The sequence below is a fragment of the Lucilia cuprina genome, chromosome 4, assembly GCF_022045245.1.
Source record: "Lucilia cuprina isolate Lc7/37 chromosome 4, ASM2204524v1, whole genome shotgun sequence".
NCBI lineage: Eukaryota > Metazoa > Arthropoda > Insecta > Diptera > Calliphoridae > Lucilia > Lucilia cuprina.
The window spans coordinates 48459736-48487006 of NC_060952.1; the positions used below are offsets into that span (position 1 = coordinate 48459736).

Sequence of the window (27271 nt, forward strand, 5' to 3'; positions counted from 1 at the left end):
CCCCCATATAAGGCCCCTTCAGGAAATGACTTTAAAGCTCAGTACTGGCTTAAAAATACTAGTAGATTTATGAAATTCGACATAAACTAGTTTCGTGTAAGCTAATATTTCTATCTCTTTTATAGGAACCGAAATCACTCTATCAATTTTTATGAGAATCAGTCCCCCATATAACTTCCGCCCCAGAAATGACGCGAAAAATACGAATACCGCAATGCAACTCGACATTAAACAATTTTGATTTAAAATCTCACTACCATTTTTTATGACTTTAATGCTCCTTAGTGGCTTCAAAATACAAGTAGATCGATGAAATTTTAAACAAATAAGTAAGGAACTGAAATCTTCCTACAGACTTTTATAAGAATTGGTCCATATATGTAAGTATAAATACCCCTACTCGCTATAAAAATTAGCACTGTCAGTAGTAAAACCCCCATTAATGGACCTCTTTCAAATGTTACCCTGATGTTCTCATTAATATCGATATATAATAATAAAATATTCAAAATATCAAAGTTCATTTATATAACAGTGATTTGATGGTGGGTATAAAAGATTCGGCATAGCCGAATATAACACTCTTACTTGTTTTCATTTGCCTCTCTATACGCCGGTATATGCTTTAATCATTTATTTCTTTAGTAACCGTTTATGATTAAGATTAAATAAAATAAATAAAATTTTTCTAACGTTTGATTTTGTGTATGTTGGGTTATTTCATTTATGGGGAATATATTAACACTACCATAAGTTGTTCTACTAATACATTCAGACGACTTAGGTTTCTCATAACAGACTTAGGTCCTTGACAGCAGAGTTTCCGCTCTATATACTCTATGGCTCAAACTTGTACTAATTATAACCAATTTCCCAATTTGTCCAACATTGTTGACATGGTTTCTTGTGGAAAAAGTTGACTTTAAACGACTAAAAAAGTCGACTTTAAACAAATTTTAATACATTTTTTATTATAATAGGAATTTTTCTAACTTGTTGTTAAAAGGTCGACTTTTAACAACATTTATGATGCAAAAGTATAATTATTTCAATAAATCGTATATTTTGCTATAAATAAATTTCGATATAATTCGAAAAGTCTTTAAAAACATAGGACAAACTTGAAAATATATAAGACCCACATCACTTAAAGTGAAAAATTGTAAACTTAATAAAAAGTGTTAAGTCAAATTATACAATTATTTTTATAAGAAGTCGACTTTCTGCAATTTTTATTCGACTTTGAAAATAATTATCTAGAGAGGATTTTTATAAGAATGTTTGTATAAGAATTTTTACAAGAATTTATCGGATAGCCAATTTTATGTTCTTTTACGAATTTTTAGAAAAACTTTTGAATTTTTCCGACTTTCTAAATTTGTCTAAAAATCTTGATTTTATGTTTTTTAGGAAAAAGTAGACTTTAAGCGACTGAAAAAGTTAACATTAAACAAATTTTTAACGCTTCTTTTATTCTTTATTCATCATTATTGACTAGATCGACTTTCCATAAATCGTCTATTTCATCACCTTAAGTGAAAAATTATAAACTTGATAAAAAGTGTTAAGTCAAATTATAAAATTATTTTAATAAGAAGTCGACTTTCTGCAATATATATTTGATTTTGAAAATAATTATCTGGAGAGGATTTTTATAAGAATAAGAATTTTCGAATTTTTACGACATTCTAAATTTGTCCAAAAATCTTTATTTTATGTTTTTTTTAGGAAAAAGTCGACTTTAAGCGACTAAAAAAGTTGAAATTAAACAAATTTTTAACGCTTTTTTATTCTTTATTCATCATTCTTGACTAGATCGAGTTATTTTAATATAAAATATAAATTTCTATGATTAGCTTTAAAAAAAGTTTACTTTAAACAACTTTTACTATGCAAGTTATATTATTTCCATAAATCGTCTATTTGTAATATAAAAATGTCAATGTAAGTCGAAATTCTTTTAAAACAAAGTCGAAAATTCTTTTAAAACATAGGACAAACATAAAAAGGTGATGTAGGTCCACAACACCCTAAGTGAAAAATTATATCTAAAAAGTTGTACAGTTTTTATCATACTTTGTATGGACTTCGAGTATTTATCAAATTTGTCTATTTATACCCTTCACTTTCGTGAGAAGGGTATATATAAGTTTGTCATTCCGTTTGTAATTATTATAATATAATTTTTCGACCCTATAAAGTATATATATTCTGGATCCTTATAGATAGCGGAGTCGATTAAGCCATGTCCATCTGTCTGTCTGTTGAAATCAGTTTTTAGAGGACCCCAGATATCGGCGAGATCCGAATCTTCAATAATTCTGTTAGACATGCTTTCGAGAAGATCGCTATTTAAAATCAGCTTATTAAACAACACTGTATATTAGAAAACGATGTACACGTGTGTGTAGATGTATGTATATGGTTTAAGTGGGTATAACAAGAACAAGGAGATAAAGCAGTAATATGTTGGTAATACAGCTCATATTTGTTTGAGGGTGGTTTATATTTCTTTCTGCTACAGTTTGTGTTTGTTTGTGTGTATGTTATGTGTGACATGTGTGCAGAGATACAAAATAAATAAAACTGTTTTTTAAATTTTAAAATTAGAAATCCGAACAATTTACAACAAAATCGTAAAAGAATATAAAATTGGCCCTCCGCCTCGAGTAAATCAAACAAATTCGGTTTTTTATTATTATATAAATTATGTGAATTTATATACCGATGACATTTAAATTCATCATTTAATTCAAATAACACGAACTAGTCGCTAATTATTAAAAAAGGATAAAAAACTGTTAAAATTTTGTTTAAAGACAACTTTTAGAGACGTTTAAAGTCTACTTTCTCGAAAAAAATCAGAGATTCTTTAAAGAATCTTCTACCAACAATTATTTAGAAAATCAGATAAAAATTGCAAAAAGTCGACTTCTTATTAAGATATGTAATTGCAAAATTTGGCTTAACACTTTTTAATCAAGTGTAAAATTTTTTACTTAAGGTTATGTACCATTTTCATGTTTGTCCTATGTTTTTAAAGATTTTCAACTTATATCGAAATTTCTATATCAAGATAATATAATATACATGGTAAAAGTTATCTACAGTCGACTTTTTTGCAAAAAAACAAGGAATCCAAAAAACTTAATTTAGTCGAAATGACGTGTGAATTCATCTTTTCAGCTAAAATAACTCAAACTAGTCAAAAATAAACAAAAAAGAATAAGAATGCGTTAAAATTTTGTTTAGTCACCTTTTTGAGTCGTTTAAAGTCGACTTTTTCCAAAATAATGAACAAATTTATAAAAGGTTGTAAAAGGTAGCCAAAGTTCGAGTTAAATTGGAAAATAGATCGGAAGAAATATTCAAAGATTAATCAAATTTAGAAAGTCAACTTTATTAAATGATATGTGAATTTATAAGGCGACATATTGTCCATTACTCTTTTCAGATAATCTTCTACAATCTTCAAGTCAGATTTCTATATTCGGCTGTGCCGAATCTTATATGCCCTTCACCAAGTATGTTTTAAAAAACAGTTTTTAATTATTTTGTATGTCTGTACACATATCACACATAACATACACACAAACAAATATAAACTGTAGCAGAAAGAAATATTAACCGTTGTACAGTACTACCACCGTTAAACTGTATTACCACCATCAAACAAATATGAGCTGTATTACAAATATTTTACTGCTTTATCTCCTTGTTGTTTTTATGCTTTTATTTATAATTTGTTGAGGAAATTTTCAGAGGTAGTCTCAGATGTTTACCCATATCTCAGTTATTTATAGACGAAAGCATGTCTGACAGAATTATTGATGATTTGGATCTTGATGATATCTGGAGTCTTCAGAAAATTGATTTCAACAGACAGACAGACGGACATGGCTTAATCGACTCCGCTATCTATAAGGATCCAGAATATATAACTTTATAGGGTCGGAAAATTATATTATAGAAATTACAAACGGAATGACAAACTTATATATACCCTTCTCATGAGGGTGATGGGTATAAAAAACTTTATAAATTCAAGAATGTTGGACAAATCTATAAAAGGTTAGGTTAAGTTTAATTTAAATTGAAAAAAATCGAAACAAGTTTTCAAAGATCGACTTTTTAAGGAAAAAAATTAAAAAGTCGACTTTATTATGATATTATGATATGTGTATTCATTGAGTAACATATTTTTCATTTTAAATTCTTTTAAGAATCTTATCCCGACAATTGTTTAAAAATCGGTTAAAAATTGCACAAAGTCGACTTCTTATTAAACGTAATTGCAAAATTTGGCTTAACACTTTTTTAAGCGTTTAAATGCAAAATAATATAACTTTTGCATGGTAAAAGTTGTTTAAAGTCGACTTTTTTTGAAAAAAACAAGGAAGTCAGAAAAATTTTAATTTAGTCAAAAATTGTGGAAAAAGAATAAGAAAGTGTTAAAAATTTGTTAAAGGTCAAGTTTTCTAATCGTTTAAAGTCGACTTTTTCAACAAAAATATTATATAGAATTTTTTGATCAAGTGTAAAATGTTTTACTTAAGGTTATGTCAATTTTCATGTTCGTCCTTTGTTTTCAAAATTTGTCGACTTATATCAAGATTTCTATATCAAAATAATATAACATTTGCATCGTAGTTATTTAAAGTCGACTTTTTTTAAAAAAAAAACAAGGAATCAAAAAAAAAAAAAAATTGTCAAAAGGACGTTTGAGTTTTTATTTTAGTTAAAAGAACTGAAGCTAGTCAAAAATGATGAAAAAGGAATAAGAAAGTGTAAAAATTTGTTCAAAGTCAACTTTTTTAGTCGTTTAAAGTCGATTTTTTTAGAAAAAATATATAAATTTTGGACGATATCTTCAAAGATCGACTTTTTAGAATTTTTCACTGAAGGTTATGTGGCATTTTCATGTTTGTCCTAGTTTATAAAGATTTTGGACTTATATCGAAATTTCTATGTAAATCAAATAATATAATTTTGCATGGTAAAAGTTGTTGAAAATCGACTTTTTTTTTGAAAAAACAAAGAAGTCAGAAAATTTGAATTTAGTCGAAATGATTTTAAGTTCATATTTTTAGTTTAAAGAACTCAAACTAGTCGCAAATTATAAAAAAAGAATAAGAAAGTGTTAAAAATTTGTTTAAAGTCAACTGTTTTAGTAGTTTAAAAGTCGACTTTTGCCAAATAAAAAAAAATATATATCGAAATATTATAATTTTGGCATTGCAAAAGTTGTTTAAAGTCGACTCTTTAAAAAAAAAAAACTCAAACTAGTCAAAAACTTAACATTTTTAGTGGTTTAAAGTAGAATTATTACATAAAAGCTTATATAAGGTCATGGATGTTGGACAAATTTATAAAAGGTCGTGTAAAAGTTAAATTGAAAAAAATCGAAAGATGTCTCCGAAAAAATTCGAAAATTTTACAAAAGAAAGTAAAAGAACATAAAATTGGCTTTCCGCCTCGAGAAAATCGAACAAATTCGGAATATCTTGAAAGTCGTTTAATGTCGGCAATTGAATTAGTAGAATAATTTGGCTTAACACTTTTTTTATCAAGTATAGATAGAGTCAACAATGTGTGACGTTTCGATTGACGCGAACTAATGCGAATTAATGAAATATTTAAAATTTTCTTTTTATTTTTTATACAATATTTTTTATTTTACCCATTTAAAGATTTTGAAAATTTTATCCACAATAGTTTTCTAGATTAACAATATGTTACATATGAGAGATGCCAAGAAAATTATTTTAAGTTCGCAAATTTCGATCTATCTATCTATGTATCTATCTATCTATCTATCTATCTATCTATCTATCTATCTATCTATCTATCTATCTATCTATCTATCTATCTATCTATCTATCTATCTATCTCTTTGTCGTGGTCTTCTGAGAAGAAGTCTCTCCTTGACGAAAACTTTAAGGAATCTGCCTTTGATATCTTAGAGAAATATCTCATCGTTCATTGCCTTCTCCTCCTTCGTTTGGACTGTTTTACTAATATCTCGTAGAGGGACGCATGACTTCTCTTCCATGGCTACTTGTCGAACGACCTGTGACGATCTTCTCCCAAGTGTCTCCTTTGGAACCCCTTGGCTTCTTCAGTAGCAAATTATATCTTATCAGTCTGACTGCTAGCAAGCTCGTCGTCTGGCAGATATAAATTCTCCAGCTTCTGTGTTGCACTGGTTTTATCGTTGGATCCGAAGGAGTCACTTGACACCTCTACAAGACCCTCCACGTCCTTGCTCAACAATCCTGGCATAGAGGTCAATAAGGGTAATGTCACCGTCCTCCCATGTACTGTCCAACTCCCTATCATCCTCGTTAACCGTGAGGTCCAGATTGTCCCTACCTAACATGTCTATCACCCCCTGGCCCTTTTGCATTCCTGTTTGTTTTTGTATTGAATCTCTCTATTTTGAATCCCATGAGAAACCACGTTCAGACGGACTATCCACGCAGTGACAGCGTATGTGGACTAGGTTACTAAATTGTAACCGCACTTTTCCCTTACGCTGAGGGGAGCTGAAAGCAACTAGCCACAAAGAGCGAACCAGATCGAATAACATAACGTAAGGAAATAGGATTGGAAGACGCCATACGCACTATCTAGACAAGATGATTAACCTTTAGTTATACACTTCTTTGAAACCACATCTTCCCACGTCTAGATACCGAAACATTAGTCGCAGTAAGCTATAGCCACAATGTGTACTTAAGCCCTTGCATCACGACAAGATCGTTAACCTTGGTGAAGGCGTACTAGGTAGATTATATTCGAACCTTGTCAAGCCGTCCATATGCCAATGTTACAAATTGATCTTTAAGTGATTCCGTGACATCATTAAACAATCTTGGAATTGTAGAATGGTTTTTAAAAATATCAAAGGCCTTATGGCAAACAAGAAACTTTTAGGAATGGATAAGCAAAGGCTATGTATTCTGAAAGGATTTTTATGGGGAGTTGCATAATTAGGGCTTTTTTCAGTAAGTGGCACAGTAATATACCGGACGTTAACAGATTATGCGAGGATTGAGTATACAGTTGGTACAGTCATCTTGTGGTTTTTTACCACGTCCGTTATTTTTCGACAGGGTTCCTTTTTTAGGTTAAAATTCTGATTCCGTTCCTCTCTTTCTTTCTTAATTCCATTAATTTTCTTTTTCTCTTCTTTCTTTGTCTAATCTTTATGGATCATTACTTTCTACGAAGAGAATCACAATGATTCTCTCCGCACATTTTTTAATGCATTACAATTCTTATGCCACCGTTAAAAAAAATAATTAAATTTAAAAAATTAAAATTTTAAAATAGATTTTTTTCAATTATATATTTGATGTAAAAATTAAATTTTATTAAGTTTTTAATTTGTTTAACTTAAAACTAATTAATAATTTCATTTACATTATTTGTTTATCTTTTAGATACTGATGTCAAGACTGTCAAATCTATTGCTGAAAATTTTACAATTTTGAAAAAATTATATAAACAATAACAACAACAACAACAATTCCATCCAATTGAAAACGTCAATATTAAACTTTATATACAAAACTCAACATAAAACAATAGAAATATTATTGAAAAATATCTATTTTATGGTCGACTTATTAAATAAACATTGTTTTTGTTGTTGCCACACAAAAACAAACAATAATATTATTATTAGAATAACAAATCATATATACAACATACAATAATACAACTACATACATCACTACCTACATGATACATATTTACTAAACGATTGTTCGTTGTCTTTGTAAATTATTATTATTATTAATAATAATATTGACTAAACAATAAAAAGGAAAGAGAAAAAGCAAGCAGACAAGACGGATATTTAGTAAAGGAGAAAAAAAAAACAAGAAAACTATTCTTCAAATTTCAATCATGGCATATTGCAATGCTTGAACGTTTCCGTTTATGTAATTTAAGTCGTCACTGTCGTTTACGATCTACAGAACTGGCTCGAGATAAGAAACAAAGACAACAATGTGTTACAATACTATTTCTCGATGACACTACCCAAACCTTTCGGATAGAGGTAAGTGTTGTTTATATAAAAATAAAATTTACTTTGCATGTTATTCAAATATTTTTTTTTTGCTTTTAAATTTTTATATAATTTTGCAAATATTTATAAATTATAATTTGTTTTATTGTTATCTGTTTTCTTCTTCTCTGTTTGTTTTTATTATAAAGTTTTTTTCACTTATTTATTTGTATTAAACTTAACTTTCACAATAATTGTACAGCAGTTGGGGTTTTAATTTTCATTTCAATTATGCTGCTGCTGTTGCAACTCCCTGCATGAGTGCAGTTTTAACCATCATTTTGTCTAAAATCTCATTTCATTTTTACTTTTCATTGTTTTGTAATCGTTAACAAAACATAAAACAACACGCACTTCTTCTTTCATTATCATTAGTTAAATAAATAGGGTTTTTAGTTGAAGTTTTAAAAATGTTTAGCAAAAATCTCATTGTAGACTTTTAAAAGAATCGAACAAGTAATGAGTTAAAATGCTAAAAAAAACTTCTTTTCACTACTTCTTCTTAAGCTCGCTTACAAATAGGGAGTTAAAGAAGTATATTTTGCTTACTAAGAAGTTGTTGAGTAAGCTGTTTTGTTTTTAATAATAAAAGGAAACCAGTGAGAATATAAAGCAGGAACTTCAGTTTGTTAGTTAGGTGTTCTACTCACCACCACCGCACCACTGCTAAATTATTTTATTGCGTTATTGGTTTTCAGATACAAAGTTATGTTATTTTTTTATAAAACACAATTCTTAACACGCAATTATATAATGTACAGAGAAAAAAGACAAAGCCCAAAATAAAATACTTTCATTTAAAAGAAAGTCATTGCTCGAGTACTTCAAAGTAATGCAAACGGCAAGTAAATAGACATTGAAAAGTAAGGGGTTATGGAAGTACAACCCATTACCAGGTTTTTGCTGGGTTATAATGTGCTGAATGCCATAGCATTGTTATGTATAACGAAATTGGAAAAATTTCTGATCAGGAAGACAAAGCGTAATATTTAAACAAATCGAAACATATAAGATCACATAACACAACGAGCTTATAGGTTTGATGAACAACTCATTTTAGAATCTTTTACCATTAATAAGTTTTGTGCTTGTTTATGTTAGGAAGTAAGAGACATCCCCTATTTCTGGTACGAACGGGTGGAACCAGAGTTGTCTTTTGGAAGACCACACAGATCGAAAAGTTGTAGATCAGTGTGATCCGAACTGTGACCTCTGGTGGTAGGTGGGTTCCTGAATGAGGTTGTTGTTGTTGTAACAGCTTAAACTATAAAATTTTTAATCCGGGGCTTTTGAATTTGCGTCCAAGCCAACAAATGGGGCTACGTCGATAGGGTTCGTCCATAAATCCATTGGGCTAAGTGAAGTAGGGCGAACTGGATAGTTGAATATGTGGTAGGTATCATGAGGACCCTGTCCACATGCTAAGCATATATTGGGGACGGCACGGTCTATGCGGGACCAGCGGGCGTTGAACCTGTTGCTCAATCCCGATCTCAGTTGTACCAGAGCAACTCTTGTTTTCCGCGTATACGAATTCCGATCTAAGGGATCCTGCATATACATTCGTATGCTCTCTTCGTATACAAGAAGGTCCTTCCTGACATTCCTCGGGGGAGCATCCAACTGTGTGATGTTAATGTTGGGATGACTCCTATGTACGTTGTAGCTCGGAGGATATTCCATTCCTTAGTGACCTTAGTCCGAATTCAAAGCTCGAAGTGATTGGAATACTTCAACTGGGTGATTTCATAAATCCATTACACAAAGTGCAGTAGGGTTGGCTGTGAAGTTGAATATGTGGTGAACGTCATGAAGACCTTGATCGGGACATTCGATGGACGGTCTATACGTGATCAGCAGGCATTAAGCCTGTTTATCCCGATCTAAGATGTGCCACAACTACTCTTGTTTTCCACGGCAGGTTTTTTGTATCTGCTATGAGTAAAGCAGGCATTAAGCCTGTTCATCCCAATCTAAGATGTACCATAACTACTCTTGTTTTCCACGGCAGGTTTTCTGTATCTGCTGTGAGTAATGGGCGACCTCCAAGTACGACGTTCATGCGCGTAACAATACTATTACGCTAGGGTTGATAATGGACTTTGATATCTATAAAGTCTTTAAATACTTGAAAAAATTATATTGTAGAAATTACGGGTTTCTTACTACTCATTTAAACTAGGCTTAACTTAACGGAACAAATTTAGGTGGACTTTAATCGATGATTGTGTTTTTCTGTCATAGATTTAAGTTCAGTTAACTTTGTTAGTATTGCCAACTTTTCACTCAAAAACATAAACAATGAACAGCTGTTTTTGCAAATAATACTTTTATAAAATGAAAAATTTTGATTAATAAATAATATAACAACTAAAACTAAATCTGTACTTATTATTATACATGTATTTTATAGATCATTTTATTTCATTACACATAATAAAACCACTTTCATAATTGTGGTTTAAGTCAATACACTTCATTTATAGAATTTTGAAATTACTGGAATTGAAAGAATTTCTATAAAACTAATAATATTGAAAATACAATTAAAAGAAGCCTTTAAAATAAACATAAAATAAGAATTTTGACATTCATCTGAACATTTACCTTATTCATAAACAATATTTGTATTCTATAAATGGTTTATAAATTATATTTTGTATGGAAATTTTGTTTTATAAACCTTTTATAAATAAAAAAATTTGTTTGTGAATAAGGGGGTTAGAGTATAACGAGATTTTGCATAATTTACTTCAATATTCATCTGGATAATTTGGAGGAAAACGGGTGGATTTTCATCTAGGGTCTTGAAGCCCTCACATGAATTAAATAGAAAAAATCGTATATCTAAGAAACTACTAGAGCTAGAGTCTTCAAATTTTATATGAATAACTTTGACATTCATGCGAACATTTAGAAAATAACGGGCGGACTTTCAATATACAGTGAATCAATTAAGTAATTTGCCTATGTCAAATTTTATAAATTTTAAGAAAAAACTTTATGTGAACAATTATTTTTAGCAAAATAAAGCAATTTGTTTGTTGTATTTTTTAAAGTATATCTTATATTTTTATTAATTTTCTACCATAAAAAGTAAAATCGAGATTTTTCATAAAATGTGAACGTATTGTTAATTTCTTGGGTTAAAAGCAAAAGCTTTTTTAGGTTTTTTGTTAATTTTTTAATATTGCTGCATTATTTTATAATATTTAATATTTTACTCCTATATATTAGAATACTCCTATATATTAGAATAACATTTTTTAGATATTTTAGTAGTGGAACGACTAAATTTGGACATTTCTTAACCGATTTATTATCCTATATACCTATCAGAATTTATCAATATTTGACTTAACATGAAATCTATCGTTTCTTTCATTAAATTTCAAAAATAATAAGTAATTTTGAATTGGATACATGATATATTAGATAATCAATGGATTTGGACCTAGAAAAAAAGTTTTGTGAGGTAAAAATCTATTGTTCAATTCACAATCGATGTTGTAGCGTTGTATGCGTTGTATGTCAGTAGCTGCTACAATAGTCATAACAATGTTGTTGGTATTTTCTATGCAAAAGTTCTATACAACTCTTACGACAATTTTTCATATGTTTTTCGAATGTCATAAGAAAATTCAGTGTTGTCAATTGTTTATTTCAGCATATAAATAAAATATTCAATAGATTTTGACATAAAAAACGATAAAGTGGTAACACAGAAATTACAAACAAAAAGCTGTTTTCCAAAACAAAAATAAAATTTTATTAAAAACTGTTTATTTATTAGTTTAAAATGTGGAATAATGAATATAATAGAATTTTAAATAAAAATTAAATTAATTTGGTTTATTTTGCTCGTTTAATTAGTTTAATATTATTTGGTTTTATACTTTTGACATTGTTTTGATTGTTTTTTTTTTTTTTTTTAATGTGAACAGAAACTTATGACTTGCTACAAAAATCTGTTCACAATCACTGTTACTACACTTTAGTAGATACAATATACAACTTGATTGTGAATGGAACATATATATTATAACAAAAATAATCCGGGTTTTTGGTCATTTTGTATTGATAAACAAAAACTACATTACGGAAACTCCATCTATTTGGGGAGTGTAAATTTTATTTAGAATTGTATAATATTGATTCTTATTCAATAAATGTAACACTAATGGTGATTTCTTTTCTGATAAAAAATGTTGCCAACATGTTTTGTAGCACTTATTAGAGGTTACACAAACCCTCATAATGTGTTGCATTTTAAACGATCATAAAAGAACAAAAATCATTGCCCTTTATGCAATTATTTAGGTTGTTTTTTATCCATTTAGCGTTTTTTTAAGTAATTAACGATTTTACAACTAATGATTATATACAAAATTAATAACCAAATTCCATTTAAAAGTATTTATAAACAAGCTTCTTATTACAATATTAAAAAATGTTAATTTTTACGTTAACACATCTCAAAATTTTTTTGTTGAGATAATACATAAATAGCTATATGTTTTTTTGTAGACCTCGACTAGTAAATTTCATATCGCTAAAATAAAATGAAACATTTTTTTAGCGATTTTAACGTTCATTCTGCTTTTACAAAAATAAAATTATCAGCACCTATAGTCAGCTGTTGTTTATTTATAAATTTGTTACAAGAACCTGGTGCAACTAAAATCAAATATTTTAAAAAGAAAAAAATTTAAATTAAATACTTATAAACCAAGAAAAATGGAATCCGAGGCCTCTAAATCACCAACAACATACAAAAGAATTCAAAGTAAGTAAAAAGGCTGCATTAAGTACATTTCTATTTAACTAATGAAATTACTTTTTTCTACTCTCGTCCACAGATTTGTTCATTTCGTATACTAGGTACTCGCTGTTTAATGTTTTGATAAATTTTTGCGGTCGTATGATTTTTCGGCTTTTTTAATATTGCGCATTCCCTCTGCCACAACAACTATTGTTTAGTGTGAGCACACAGGTAGGTATGTTCATGCCAATTTTGCTCTTGAGGAAATCCCTCTTTGCGCTGCTCTACGTCATGGATTAAAGTACATTATACAAAGTTCACACGAGTAGTTGAAATAATTAAACTTAGTTAGGTTGTTCGTTAGTTTGATAGTTTGTTAGTTAGTCAGTTTTTTAGTTAGTTACTTATTTAGTTAGTTAGTTAGTTAGTTAGTTAGTTAGTTAGTTAGTTAGTTAGTTAGTAAGTTAGTAAGTTAGTTAGTTAGTTAGTTAGTTAGTTAGTTAGTTAGTTAGTTAGTTAGTAAGCTAGTTAGTTAGTAAGTTAGTAAGTTAGTAAGTTAGTTAGTTAGTTAGTTAGTTAGTTAGTTAGTTAGTAAGTTAGTTATTAAGTTAGTTAGTTAGTTAGTTAGTTAGTTAGTAAGTTTGTTAGTTATTTGGTTAGTTAGTAAGTTAGTTATTACGTTAGTTAGTTATTAGATAAAAAAATAACAGCGATGAACTGTCAAACCAAATTACGAATATGTCCTAGAAACGGGTAAATTCGCTATTGTATAAATATGAGTATCATAATCTACGATTAATAATTTAGCGATTTCCATATAAAATCTAATGATTTTGAAATTCTTACTTCTGTCTTCATCTGGCATCACTATTTAGTTCTATCGATTACAACGATTACTCTTTTGTTATTATTGTCATCTCTAAAAAGCGCGTCGTTTTGCTTGTTTTTCTCTATGTGCTGAAAAAAAATATTTACATTTTGTTATTTTTTTATGTTTAATTTTACAAAATTTCTTTAAAATTAAAATCTATTTAAAACATAAAGAATATATTGAAAAGCAATGACAGAAGAGGAGAATGCTGATACAACATTAACGGCTGCTGGCCAAGTGCCGTCTGAAAATGATGTGGCTTTCTTGCAGTTTATTGAAATGGAAAATTTTAAGTCCTATCGAGGCCATGTAGTTGTAGGACCATTAAAACAATTTACAGCTGTTATAGGACCCAATGGTTCCGGTGAGTAGTGTAATATTATCATATTTATGGAGTTAAAATCATCCGGGTTGATTTTAGGAAAATCCAATTTTATGGATGCCATCAGTTTTGTTATGGGTGAAAAGACGACAAGTTTGCGTGTGAAACGTTTAAATGATTTAATACATGGTTCATCCATTGGCAAGCCGGTATCACGTAGTTGTTATGTTACGGCCAAGTTTCTTATTGGTTCCACACAAATGGATTTCCAACGTGCTGTTATTGGTGGCTCTTCGGAGTATCGTATAAATGGTGAAGTTGTTTCAAGTAATACGTATTTAAGCAAACTGGAAAAGTTGGGCATAAATGTTAAGGCTAAGAATTTCTTGGTGTTCCAGGGAGCTGTCGAGAACATAGCAATGAAAACACCTAAAGAACGCACAGCTTTATTTGAGGAAATTAGTGGGTAGGTTAAAAAACAATAATTTCTTGAGCTAAAGCAAATATTGCAAAAAATTATTCCTATTTCTTTAAAGATCTGGTGCTTTAAAAGATGACTACAATCGCTTGAAACAGGAAATGATATTGGCAGAAGAAGAAACTCAATTTACTTACCAAAAGAAAAAAGGCATTGCGGCGGAACGTAAAGAAGCCAAACATGAAAAAATGGAAGCAGATCGTTATGCCCGTCTTAAAAATGAATATGTAAGATTGCGATATAAAAATATATAACCTTTTTCTAATACTTTCATTTATAGAATGAAAAACAAGTCGAATATCAAATATTTCGTTTGTATCATGTAAAAGGATATACAGCGCTTAAATGAGGATATCGAAAGCAAACAACAAGAAATCAAAGAAGTTGAAAAACGCAAGGAAAGTGCCGACGAAGTGCTGAAGGAAAAGAAGAAAGAAGCGGGTAAACTAAATCGTGAAATGGCTAAAATTGATCAGGAGGCGAGAGAATTTGAAACACAAATGAATAAAAAACATCCACTCTATATAAAGGCGAAAGAAAAAGTAGCCCATTGTCAGAAAAAATTAAAATCTTTGGCAAAGACTTTGGAAACAGCACGCGAAGCTGACAATGCTCATCAACAAGATATACGTAAACTGGAAAAACAATTGCCGATGTTGAACAAATGAAAAAACGTTTCGAAGATGAAATCGAAAATGAATCACAAAAACGCGGCAAAAGTGTACACATGGAAGAGGGTCTGGTGCAAGAATACGATCGTCTCAAACAGGAAGCTGAAGCTACCGCCACTCAGTATCGTTCACAATTGGATTCAGTCAATCGTGAACAAAAATCCGATCAAGATTTATTGGATGGTGAAACAAATCGTAGAGCTTCGGTAGAAGAGGCCTTCAAAAAATTGACACTGCAACGCGAGGAAGCTGTTAAGAGGCGTGACAAATTAATGGATCACATTAAATCATCCCAGGCGGCTTTGGAAGAACAGAATCGTATTAAAGATGAACTTAAACGTGATGTGGGTTGTTCAAAGAGAGAAAATTGCCGAAATCCAACGGGAATTAGAGAATGTACGTGATCAATTGGGTGATGCGCGCAGTGATAAACATGAAGATGCTCGACGAAAAAAGAAACAAGAGGTGGTGGAATTGTTTAAAAAACAAGTGCCGGGAGTGGTAAGTTGTACAGTGCTGAATGGTTTTTGATCGTAAACAAAAACTGTAGACTTCTTTTTATTAAATTGTGTTTTAATTTAGTACGATCGCATGATTAACATGTGTCAGCCCACACATAAACGTTACAATGTTGCCGTTACCAAAGTTTTGGGTAAATTCATGGAAGCCATTATTGTAGACACAGAGAAAACTGCCCGGCAATGTATTCAGGTATTTTACGCAAACAATTTCTTTAAAACAAACATAAACTAATAATTTTTAATATGTCCTCTCAACACAAAGATACTAAAAGAACAAATGTTGGAGGTGGAAACATTTCTGCCTTTGGATTATCTACAAGTGAAACCTTTAAAAGAACGTTTAAGGTAATTTTTTGAAAATAATTTATAAAATTTAATAACATAATTCATTAATAATTTACAGAAATATCAGTGAACCACGTAATGTCAAGCTGGTATTTGATGTCCTGAAATTCGAGCGCGCGAGAAATAGAACGTGCTGTTCTATTCGCCACCGGTAATGCCTTGGTTTGTGAAACTCCTGAGGATGCCATGAAAGTGGCCTATGAATTAGATCGTTCACGTTATGATGCCTTAGCCTTAGACGGTACATTCTATCAAAAATCTGGTCTTATATCTGGCGGTAGTCATGATTTGGCGCGTAAAGCCAAAAGATGGGATGAAAAACACATGGCCCAGTTAAAATCTCAAAAGATCGTTTAAGTGAAGAGCTCAAGGAGTTGGTGAAAAAATCAAGAAAACAAAGTGAATTGGCCACTGTGGAATCACAGATAAAAGTAAGTGTTTAAACTGCTAATTACTTAAGTGGCATTAACTTTTCATTCTATTCATTACAGGGTTTGGAAAATCGCTTAAAATACAGTATGGTGGATTTAGAATCCTCAAAGAAATCCATACAACAATTTGATAATCAATTAAAGCAAGTTCAAACACAATTAGATGAATTTGGTGTAAGTTTAAAAATCTTAATAAATATACAAATAATAAAACTATTTTAATTTTCTGACTTTTAGCCCAAAATCACTAAAATCGAGATTCGTATGGAGAAACGTGATGAATATATACAAGAAATCAAAGAAAATATGAACAATGTCGAAGATAAAGTTTTTGCTAATTTCTGTCGTCGTTTGAATTGCAAAAATATACGTCAGTATGAAGAAAGAGAATTGGTTATGCAGCAGGAAAGAGCACGCAAAAGAGCAGAATTTGAACAGCAAATAGATGCTATCAATACACAATTGGATTTTGAAAAACAAAAAAGACCAAAAGTAATATGAAACTAATTTTTTATTTTAAGAAAACAAAAATCTAAAAAATGTAAAACCTTTCTACAGAAATCTCGAACGTTGGGAACGTAGTGTACAGGATGAAGAAGATGCTTTGGAGGGTTTAAGGGCTGCTGAAAAACGTTATCTCAAAGAAATCGATTTGGATAAGGAAAAAATGGAAAAGTTTAAACAAGAAAAACAAGCCAAAAAACAAGCTGTCGATGATATGGAAGAAGACATATCGAAGGCGCGCAAAGAGGTGGCAAATGTGGCTAAAGAAATACACAATCTAAGTTCACAACTATCGGCGATTGAGGCCAAAATTGAGACCAAGAAAAATGAACGTCATAATATTTTGTTACAAGCTAAAGTAAGTTTAAGTTAAATTTTTCACCTTAAAGTAGGATTTATGTAAATGTGTTTGTATTTTATTTCATAAATAGATGGACTGCATTGCCATACCTTTGTTGAAAGGTTCTTTGGATGATTGTGTGAGTCAAGGTGATTCGGAAACGACAAGTGCTACATCAACTTCCTTAATTTTAGAAAAAGAAAATCTGTAAGTTTGATTTTTTTTATAAAAGTTAAGTTTTTTTGCCATCTTTACTTAAGTTAGAATAAGAAAGATGGACTAGATGATTACTTGTTTATGGACTAGAGGACAGATTATCCTATAGACTACAGAAAAAACTAGACTTCGTTTTGTAGTTTAGTCTATATAAGAGGCAGTTGACTAGTGTATGGACTATAGATTAAACTAGTCTATAAAATAGATGAAAGACTAATTCATAGACTAGTCTCTAGACAATAGAGTAGTCAATAGAATTGACTTTTATAAAAACAAGACAATATACCAGATAATAGTCTAAAAAATCTGGTTTTAACACTATATATTAGACTAGTCTTTACAATAGGTCAAAGACTAATTCAAAAAATAATCTCTAAACCATTTTATATACTAGACGATAGAAATTCAATTAGACTAGCCCTAGTAAAATCATAGTTTTCTTAGAACAAAATCTATAGAATTTTTCCCAAGAAACTTCCACATATTCTCTTTTTTCTTTCAGAATCGAAGTAAACTACTCAAGTCTACCGCGAGAACTATGTAAACTCAAAGACGATTCTGCCTTCAAGAAAATGAAACGATCAACTTCAAAAAGATTTGCAAGCCAAACTGGACGTTTAGAGCGTATTCAAACGCCTAATCTTAAGGCAATGCAAAAATTAGATCGTGTTACGGAGAAAGTACAATCGACAAATGAAGAATTCGAATTGGCACGTCGTAAAGCAAAAAAAGCCAAAGCCGCTTTTGAACGTGTTAAAAATGAACGTGCTGAGAAATTTATACAGTGCAGCAATCATATATCGGATGCTATTGATGCAATCTATAAGAAATAGCACGTATGAGGCAGCACAAGCCTATTTGGGTCCAGATAATCCTGAAGAACCCTACTGGATGGTATTAATTATAATTGTGTGGCGCGGGTAAACGTTTTCAGCCGATGAGTAATTTAAGTGGTGGTGAGAAGACAATTGCTGCCTTGGCCTTTTATTTTCTATTCACAGGTATGGTGGGGTGGGATTTGATTATCTTTTTTGGTTAAAAATTACATTTTTTTATTGCAGTTTTCAACCTGCTCCCTTTTTTGTGCTTGATGAAATCGATGCTGCTCATTGACAACACTAACATTGGTAAAGTGGCTTCCTATATACGTGATCATACCACAAATTTACAAACCATTGTTATTTCTCTTAAAGAAGAATTTTATGGTCATGCTGATGCTTTAGTTGGCATAACTCCTGGTGTAAGTAAACCTTATTTTCCCTTACAAAAAAATATTTCATTAAAAAAAAAACTTTTATTTTCTCTTTATTAGGAGGGCGACTGTTTGGTTTCAAATGTTTATCTTTTCGATTTAACGTTATTCCAGGATAAATAATTACTTTTCTTTTTGTTTATATACGTTTTTTTGTGTTAAAAAGTTTTAATTGTATTCTAAATATAAATATTAATTAAGTACTCAACAAAAATGAAATGTTGTAGTTTTTAAGAGACCCTAAGTTTATTTGTCATATTTTGTGCATTAAATCAAAGCAATTTTTTTAATTCAAGTAAAACTGTAATTTAAATTATATAAATTAATCATATACTACGACAAACTAAGAAATAATCCTTGAAGAAAATTTTACATACAAACATAATTGTACATTATTTTGTTCGACTAATAAATAAAAAAAAACAAATGTGTAAAGCGGGATTTCTTTAACCAAAAATAATAAATACTTATGGTGTTTTCTTTTGAAAGAGTAGGGCATGGCAAGGGGTAAACAAAAACTAACTTTAAGCATAGAACCATGTTTGAGTTATTTGCTTTCTTATAGATTCTGTTCATATATTTGTCGATTTGGTCATGTCAATTTGGTCATCATTATTTCCAAAAAAAAAAAAACATTGTGTAAGCTAATATTAAGTTTAAATAAAAAATAACAGTGCAAAAATGGTGGTTATACTGTTGATAAATCTAATTGGATTTTTTGAATAAAAAAAAGGTGGCTTTATCTAATATATGTATGTTTGTGTGGCAATATCCCTAATTCATAAAACAAACCCAAAAATATTTTGTTGTAAAATAAATTTGATTTATTTTTCTTCTTGCCGAAGGATGTCAAATATTTTTAAAGTGTGTAGAAATAGTAAATTAAATTAAAGTTATTTAACTAAAATATCGTACACTTGCAATAGCATACACGTGCAAAAAACAATTTTTCCATTGTATGAACAATTTTAATATTATTTAAATTTTATTAATTATTTATTAAAACTTTTGGCCTTATCCTTCTTGAAGTGTACGACTCTTCAAGAACAAAAATTTTGATTAAATAATTTCTGTTAAACAAATATGGGTATTAGCGATGATCTTATATTTTTAAGAATTTTTAAATACTTGAAAATAAACTGTTATATTTTTTTAAAGTAATATGTTACAACGTTGTTTGATGATTGATTTATATGCTATAATTGGTTGAAAAACAATTGTAAGTTGCTAGTTTTTATAAAAGTAATACAGGTTTATTGTAAATGCAATAATTATACATATTATAATAACATCGATTGTGTATTACTGATGAATATATAACTTTATTGCGTTCCTAATGTCATATTTGACATAAAAATAATAAAAAACAAGTATGAATTTATAGTCGGACACTGCCGACCATATAATACCCTACACCAGTCAGTGTGGTTAAATTTTAAAATTTTTTTTAAATAAAGCATTTAATTTGTTTCATTGTGGAATATTTTTACTTATTGTTGACAAAAAAAGAGAGATTTTGTACAAGAGGGATCATAGGGGAGAAGGGATAAATATGGGCCTATCCTTATAAATTTTGGTAGATGAATTTACGTCTACTACAAAGTCATTTATGTAGATTTTAATCGTTTTATAAGTAATTATAAGTTAATTTTGACCATCAAGTCATTTTCTGAAGGGGAGTCTGTATGGGGGCTAGGGTCAAATGAGGCCCGATCACGATAAAAATTTGTATTGTCAATTATTGTTCTATAAAACTAATTTTTGCTGATTTTCGTTGGCATTATAAAACATTTAACGTAGTTATGAAGGCCCGATTCGGGGGGTACGGTTTTATGGGGGCTAGGAGAAATAATGGACCGATTTCAACCGATTTTAATAGCAATCGTCCTTGAACCAAAAAAAAGAGTATGTGCCAAATTTCATCAAATTATCTTGAAAATTGCGACCTGTAGCGTGCGCACAAGGTTTACATGGACACACAGACAGACAGACGGACGGACGGACAGACGGACATAGCTAAATCGACTCAGAAAGTGATTCTGAGGCGATTGGTATACTTTAAGGTGGGTCTATGACCAATATTTTTGGGTGTTACAAACTTCAGCACAAACGCATAATACCCTCCCCACAATAGTGGTGTAGGGTATAATTAGAACGATCTTAATAATGTAATATACATGTATTAAAATTGCCTGTGTTTCGTTGCAAATTACAGGTATATGAGATTAATATACGTACAGACAATGAAGGCATGTGGTGATAACATTGTACAAATATATAATATATTAAAAAATAATACATAAATATTGTTAAAATTCAAAAAAATCAATTAGAACAATAAAATAGTGGAATAAATTCTGCGTTTGTAGAAAATTCTAATATAAGGGTATTATTTTCCCATATTTCGCCTTTTTCGAAAAAATAGTTTACAAAATATTTCGTGTTTTAGTCTACATATTACAGATATAACTCAAACGGTTCAAATGTGCATTTATTTATTTCGGAAAAATTGTGCTTTCAAAAAGTACCAAACAATTTACCCAAATTTGATCCTATAGAGGCCTTAGTACCTTAATTCCAAAATAATATATCAATAGCTTATTTTTTGTGAGTAAAGTACCAAAAATAAAGGTTTTTTCCTTTTACATCCAAAAAGGGCTAAATTTTGTGTTATTTGATAATAATGTTATTTGCCTTAAAATGTTTAAAGGATAATGATGAGGCAATTTCGATAAAAAATTAGTTTAGATTTCTAGAAACTAATATAATTATGAAATGTTTAATCAATAACATTAAAAAATACAAAATAGAGTAATAGATGAAATGATCCAAAGAATTATTAGAAAAAACGCACTGAGTGCTCTTTCAAAATCTTTAACTGCCAAAGGGAGGCGACTTGTATCCAAGGAAAACTATTGGATTCCTGATTTATCTTTTTTAAAATCTATATACGAACTAGGAGAAACACTATGTTTAAATTTAGACCTCTAAACACCCCTTAGGTTGCTTGGAACCAATGTAAAGTGAACTGTCGTGTAGTACAGGAAAAATACCTAATTTTGATATTTTAAAATAGAGGTGGTTATCATACCGTAACGTCAACAAAAGCAATATTTTTCACCTAATACATACACTTATATATATTTAGAACCCAAATCAAGAATAACTATCCAGATCCAAATACGCCTACTGTATCTTATTCATAAAATAAAGAATTTAAAATATGAGGTTGAAAAATAAGATTTTAGTATTTAATAGTTCTATAGTGGTATATGGTGATGTCCCCATACTTAGAGTGGCTAGGATGGTACTTATGGTGATTTCTTTTCTGTCATAAATGGTGCATTTATTCTGCCTTTTGCCCTTCATTGTGTTCTTTTGTTAAAAAAATGTAACATTGTAAATATATAAGTGTTCTTTTCAAATAATGTAGCCCTTAAAACTTGAAAATATGCTACATGTTTCACCCTGAATTTAATCAAAGGGTTGGAAGTGCAGCACTTTTGAAACAGCTGTTCTTGTTATTGTTTTGAAAAAAATAACAAAAAAAAATATTTGTTTTAAAAGTGTTGAAATGGAAGCAAAAAGTATAATTTTGGAAGATATGTTGGAATCCTCTTCATCGTCAGACGAGGAGGACATGTATCCATTATTATTGGAACGAAAGTACTTGCCGCGAGTTAAAAATTTTGTTGAAAATGTTATTTATCATTTATAGGTAAAGAATTACAAAATTTATGTGCACCAAATTACCATTTATTGGGAGATTCAGCTTATCCACTAAGGGAATACCTTTTAACACCATTCCGTGATTATGGCAATTTGAGTGACTCCGAAAAAAACTATAATTTGAAATTTTGCCAGTCACGTGTCAAAATTGAGAATGCGTTTGGTGTTCTTAAAAGTCGCTTTCGACAATTGATGCGACTTGATTTCCATAATGTGGAAACAATGACACAATTTGTAATTGCAACTTGCGTCCTCCATAACATTTGCATCGAAAAAAATGATTTGTTCAATGAAGAATTAACTATCAATGAAATACATATAAATTCCGAGCATAACGACGATGATAGACGTGATAGATTGTTAACGCAGATGGGACAAACGAAAAGAAATGAAATTAAAGCCCTTTTGTATAATTCAACAAGATAAATATATATTTTAATTCTATAAACATAGTATCACAAAAAATTATTTGTACTTTTTTTAAATTATACGCAGCTTTTCTTATTTATTTTTAGCTTCCAAAACTTTTTGCAGTAAGGCCATTTTTTCCTGGTGTCGTCTTTCCTTAGCTTCTTCCTTCTTCTCTGCAATTTCTATTAATGTTTCTTGAATTGTTTTCTTTTTTATTTTTGTCTCTTCAGTTTTTTTAATGTCTTTCTTTTCTACTTTTAAAAACTTTTGGCTGCTTATTTGGACCTCCGGTTCGATGGAGTCATCCATTGAACTTATTTTGTTTAGTTCTTCTTCAAAATCTATACTTTTCCTTTTCGAACCGGAGGATTTGTTGTTTTCAACTGCCACTTTTTTTCTTTTTAATATAGTTTTATACCGCTCCTCGCACTGCTTGGGAGTTTTATCTGGAATTCTTGACGCAATGTCTGCCCACATTTCTTTTTTTGTTTTAAACTTCTTCATTGGACCAATATCAACCATGTAATTGGCATAAAAGTCCAAGAGCTGTCTGGTCTCTCCATCAGTCCACACTAAAAAAGTAATTTCATTAGTTAAATAGAAATGTACTTAATGCAGCCTTTTTACTTACTTTGAATTCTTTTGTATGTTGTTGGTGATTTAGAGGCCTCGGATTCCATTTTTCTTGGTTTATAAGTATTTAATTTAAATTTTTTTCTTTTTAAAATATTTGATTTTAGTTGCACCAGGTTCTTGTAACAAATTTATAAATAAACAACAGCTGACTATAGGTGCTGATAATTTTATTTTTGTAAAAGCAGAATGAACGTTAAAATCGCTAAAAAAATGTTTCATTTTATTTTAGCGATATGAAATTTACTAGTCGAGGTCTACAAAAAAACATATAGCTATTTATGTATTATCTCAACAAAAAAATTTTGAGATGTGTTAACGTAAAAATTAACATTTTTTAATATTGTAATAAGAAGCTTGTTTATAAATACTTTTAAATGGAATTTGGTTATTAATTTTGTATATAATCATTAGTTGTAAAATCGTTAATTACTTAAAAAAACGCTAAATGGATAAAAAACAACCTAAATAATTGCATAAAGGGCAATGATTTTTGTTCTTTTATGATCGTTTAAAATGCAACACATTATGAGGGTTTGTGTAACCTCTAATAAGTGCTACAAAACATGTTGGCAACATTTTTTATCAGAAAAGAAATCACCATTAGTGTTACATTTATTGAATAAGAATCAATATTATACAATTCTAAATAAAATTTACACTCCCCAAATAGATGGAGTTTCCGTAATGTAGTTTTTGTTTATCAATACAAAATGACCAAAAACCCGGATTATTTTTGTTATAATATATATGTTCCATTCACAATCAAGTTGTATATTGTATCTACTAAAGTGTAGTAACAGTGATTGTGAACAGATTTTTGTAGCAAGTCATAAGTTTCTGTTCACATTAAAAAAAAAAAAAAAAACAATCAAAACAATGTCAAAAGTATAAAACCAAATAATATTAAACTAATTAAACGAGCAAAATAAACCAAATTAATTTAATTTTTATTTAAAATTCTATTATATTCATTATTCCACATTTTAAACTAATAAATAAACAGTTTTTAATAAAATTTTATTTTTGTTTTGGAAAACAGCTTTTTGTTTGTAATTTCTGTGTTACCACTTTATCGTTTTTTATGTCAAAATCTATTGAATATTTTATTTATATGCTGAAATAAACAATTGACAACACTGAATTTTCTTATGACATTCGAAAAACATATGAAAAATTGTCGTAAGAGTTGTATAGAACTTTTGCATAGAAAATACCAACAACATTGTTATGACTATTGTAGCAGCTACTGACATACAACGCATACAACGCTACAACATCGATTGTGAATTGAACAATAGATTTTTACCTCACAAAACTTTTTTTCTAGGTCCAAATCCATTGATTATCTAATATATCATGTATCCAATTCAAAATTACTTATTATTTTTGAAATTTAATGAAAGAAACGATAGATTTCATGTTAAGTCAAATATTGATAAATTCTGATAGGTATATAGGATAATAAATCGGTTAAGAAATGTCCAAATTTAGTCGTTCCACTACTAAAATATCTAAAAAATGTTATTCTAATATATAGGAGTATTCTAATATATAGGAGTAAAATATTAAATATTATAAAATAATGCAGCAATATTAAAAAATTAACAAAAAACCTAAAAAAGCTTTTGCTTTTAACCCAAGAAATTAACAATACGTTCACATTTTATGAAAAATCTCGATTTTACTTTTTATGGTAGAAAATTAATAAAAATATAAGATATACTTTAAAAAATACAACAAACAAATTGCTTTATTTTGCTAAAAATAATTGTTCACATAAAGTTTTTTCTTAAAATTTATAAAATTTGACATAGGCAAATTACTTAATTGATTCACTGTATATTGAAAGTCCGCCCGTTATTTTCTAAATGTTCGCATGAATGTCAAAGTTATTCATATAAAATTTGAAGACTCTAGCTCTAGTAGTTTCTTAGATATACGATTTTTTCTATTTAATTCATGTGAGGGCTTCAAGACCCTAGATGAAAATCCACCCGTTTTCCTCCAAATTATCCAGATGAATATTGAAGTAAATTATGCAAAATCTCGTTATACTCTAACCCCCTTATTCACAAACAAATTTTTTTATTTATAAAAGGTTTATAAAACAAAATTTCCATACAAAATATAATTTATAAACCATTTATAGAATACAAATATTGTTTATGAATAAGGTAAATGTTCAGATGAATGTCAAAATTCTTATTTTTCACAATATATATATATATATATATATATATATATATAATATATATATATATATATATATATAATATATATATATATATATATTATATATATATATACATACATATATATATATATATATATATATATATATATATAATTATATATATATATATATATATATATTATATATATATATATATATATATATATATATATATAATATATATATAATCGCAAAATCGGAACTTTGCTACTTTTGAGGTATAAAATCGATTAATTAATATTCTAAAAAACATTTTGTTACATAAGACATATGTATCTATATTTACTTGGATATTAGTTTTTGTCTTTATAAGATAATGCAAAATTGTTCTCAATACGGTCGGTATGACACAAGCATCAGAAGTATTTTTGTCATAATCAATTAAATTGTATTTAGACTTTGAAATTGTATTATATTACATGATTTTTTGACAAGTATTAATATTCAGTATTGTAGTCTGAAAATACCTTAAGACGTATATAGAACTAAGTTTGGCCGATTTTTATAGAGGTACTACAATATTTAACATAATTATGAACTTAGAAGCCCTTTTTCAGGTGGGAGCTAGGTGAAATAATAGACCGATTTCAAACATTTTCAATAGGCTTCGTCCTTTTGCGTGTGTGCCAAATTACATCCAATTATCTTGAGAATTGTGACCTGTACCTACCTTGCGCACAAGGTTTACAATGACAGCCAGCCAGTCAGACGAACGGACTTAGCTTAATCGATTTATAAAACGATTCTAAGCCGATTGGTATACTTTAAGGTGGGTTTAGGACGAATATTTTTGTATGTAACATAAATTCATAAAACTCTAATTCTTAATGATTATATACTCACCGTCACTCATTTACAAAGTGACATATGTACATATAATTCAAGTAGTTTTATTGAAGTATTTATAGTGGCCAAATTAATACAAAATATAAAGTAACCTTGTTTTTAAAATTAAAGAAAAAATCGGCATATTTAGAGCAAAAAACGCGAAATCGGCACTTTGCTATTTTTGAGGTATAAAATCGGCAAAATGCCGATAAATCGGCCTGCTGTATACATGTAAATTGCAGAAAATCTTCGTAACAATAATAAAAGTATATAAATTCTGGGTCCTTAATAAATTCTAAGACGATTTAGCCATGTCCGTCAGTCTTTTGAAATCACGATAAGGACACACGGGAAGAGCTAGACAGTTGAAATGTCGCATAAGTATTCTATATTGCTAACGTTTGCTTGGTATTGAAAATGGGCAATATCGGTTCACTTTTTTCGGTATAAGCAAGTCTCTTACTAATCAAAACCTGTCTTCCAATTTTTTAAGATCGGCCATCAAATAAAAGTTGTCGGAAAAAGCTACTAAAGTTATACAGTATTGTAATTCTCTTCATATTATCAGACAAAATGTTAAAATAGTCGAAATCCTGAGACTAAGTTAGACGCTTCTATAAGATTAATCAGCGCTGAAAACGAAT

The 27271-nt window shown here is 29.3% G+C and overlaps 2 protein-coding genes and 1 pseudogene across 2 annotated transcripts in view; 2 read left to right on the forward strand and 1 right to left on the reverse strand.

The window, feature by feature from the left end:
- LOC111679124 (coiled-coil domain-containing protein lobo) overlaps positions 1 to 27271 on the forward strand; it is a 776294-nt gene that overhangs the window by 30829 nt on the left and 718194 nt on the right.
- LOC124419487 lies at positions 13748 to 18958 on the forward strand (annotated as a pseudogene).
- On the reverse strand, positions 22913 to 23680 carry LOC124419486. Its single transcript, XM_046949224.1, has 2 exons — positions 23562 to 23680; positions 22913 to 23502 (listed from the first exon to the last, which is right to left on the reverse strand). Exons 1-2 carry the CDS (start codon positions 23608 to 23610, stop codon positions 23021 to 23023), a joined length of 531 nt encoding a protein of 176 aa, XP_046805180.1. The 5' UTR covers positions 23611 to 23680; the 3' UTR covers positions 22913 to 23020.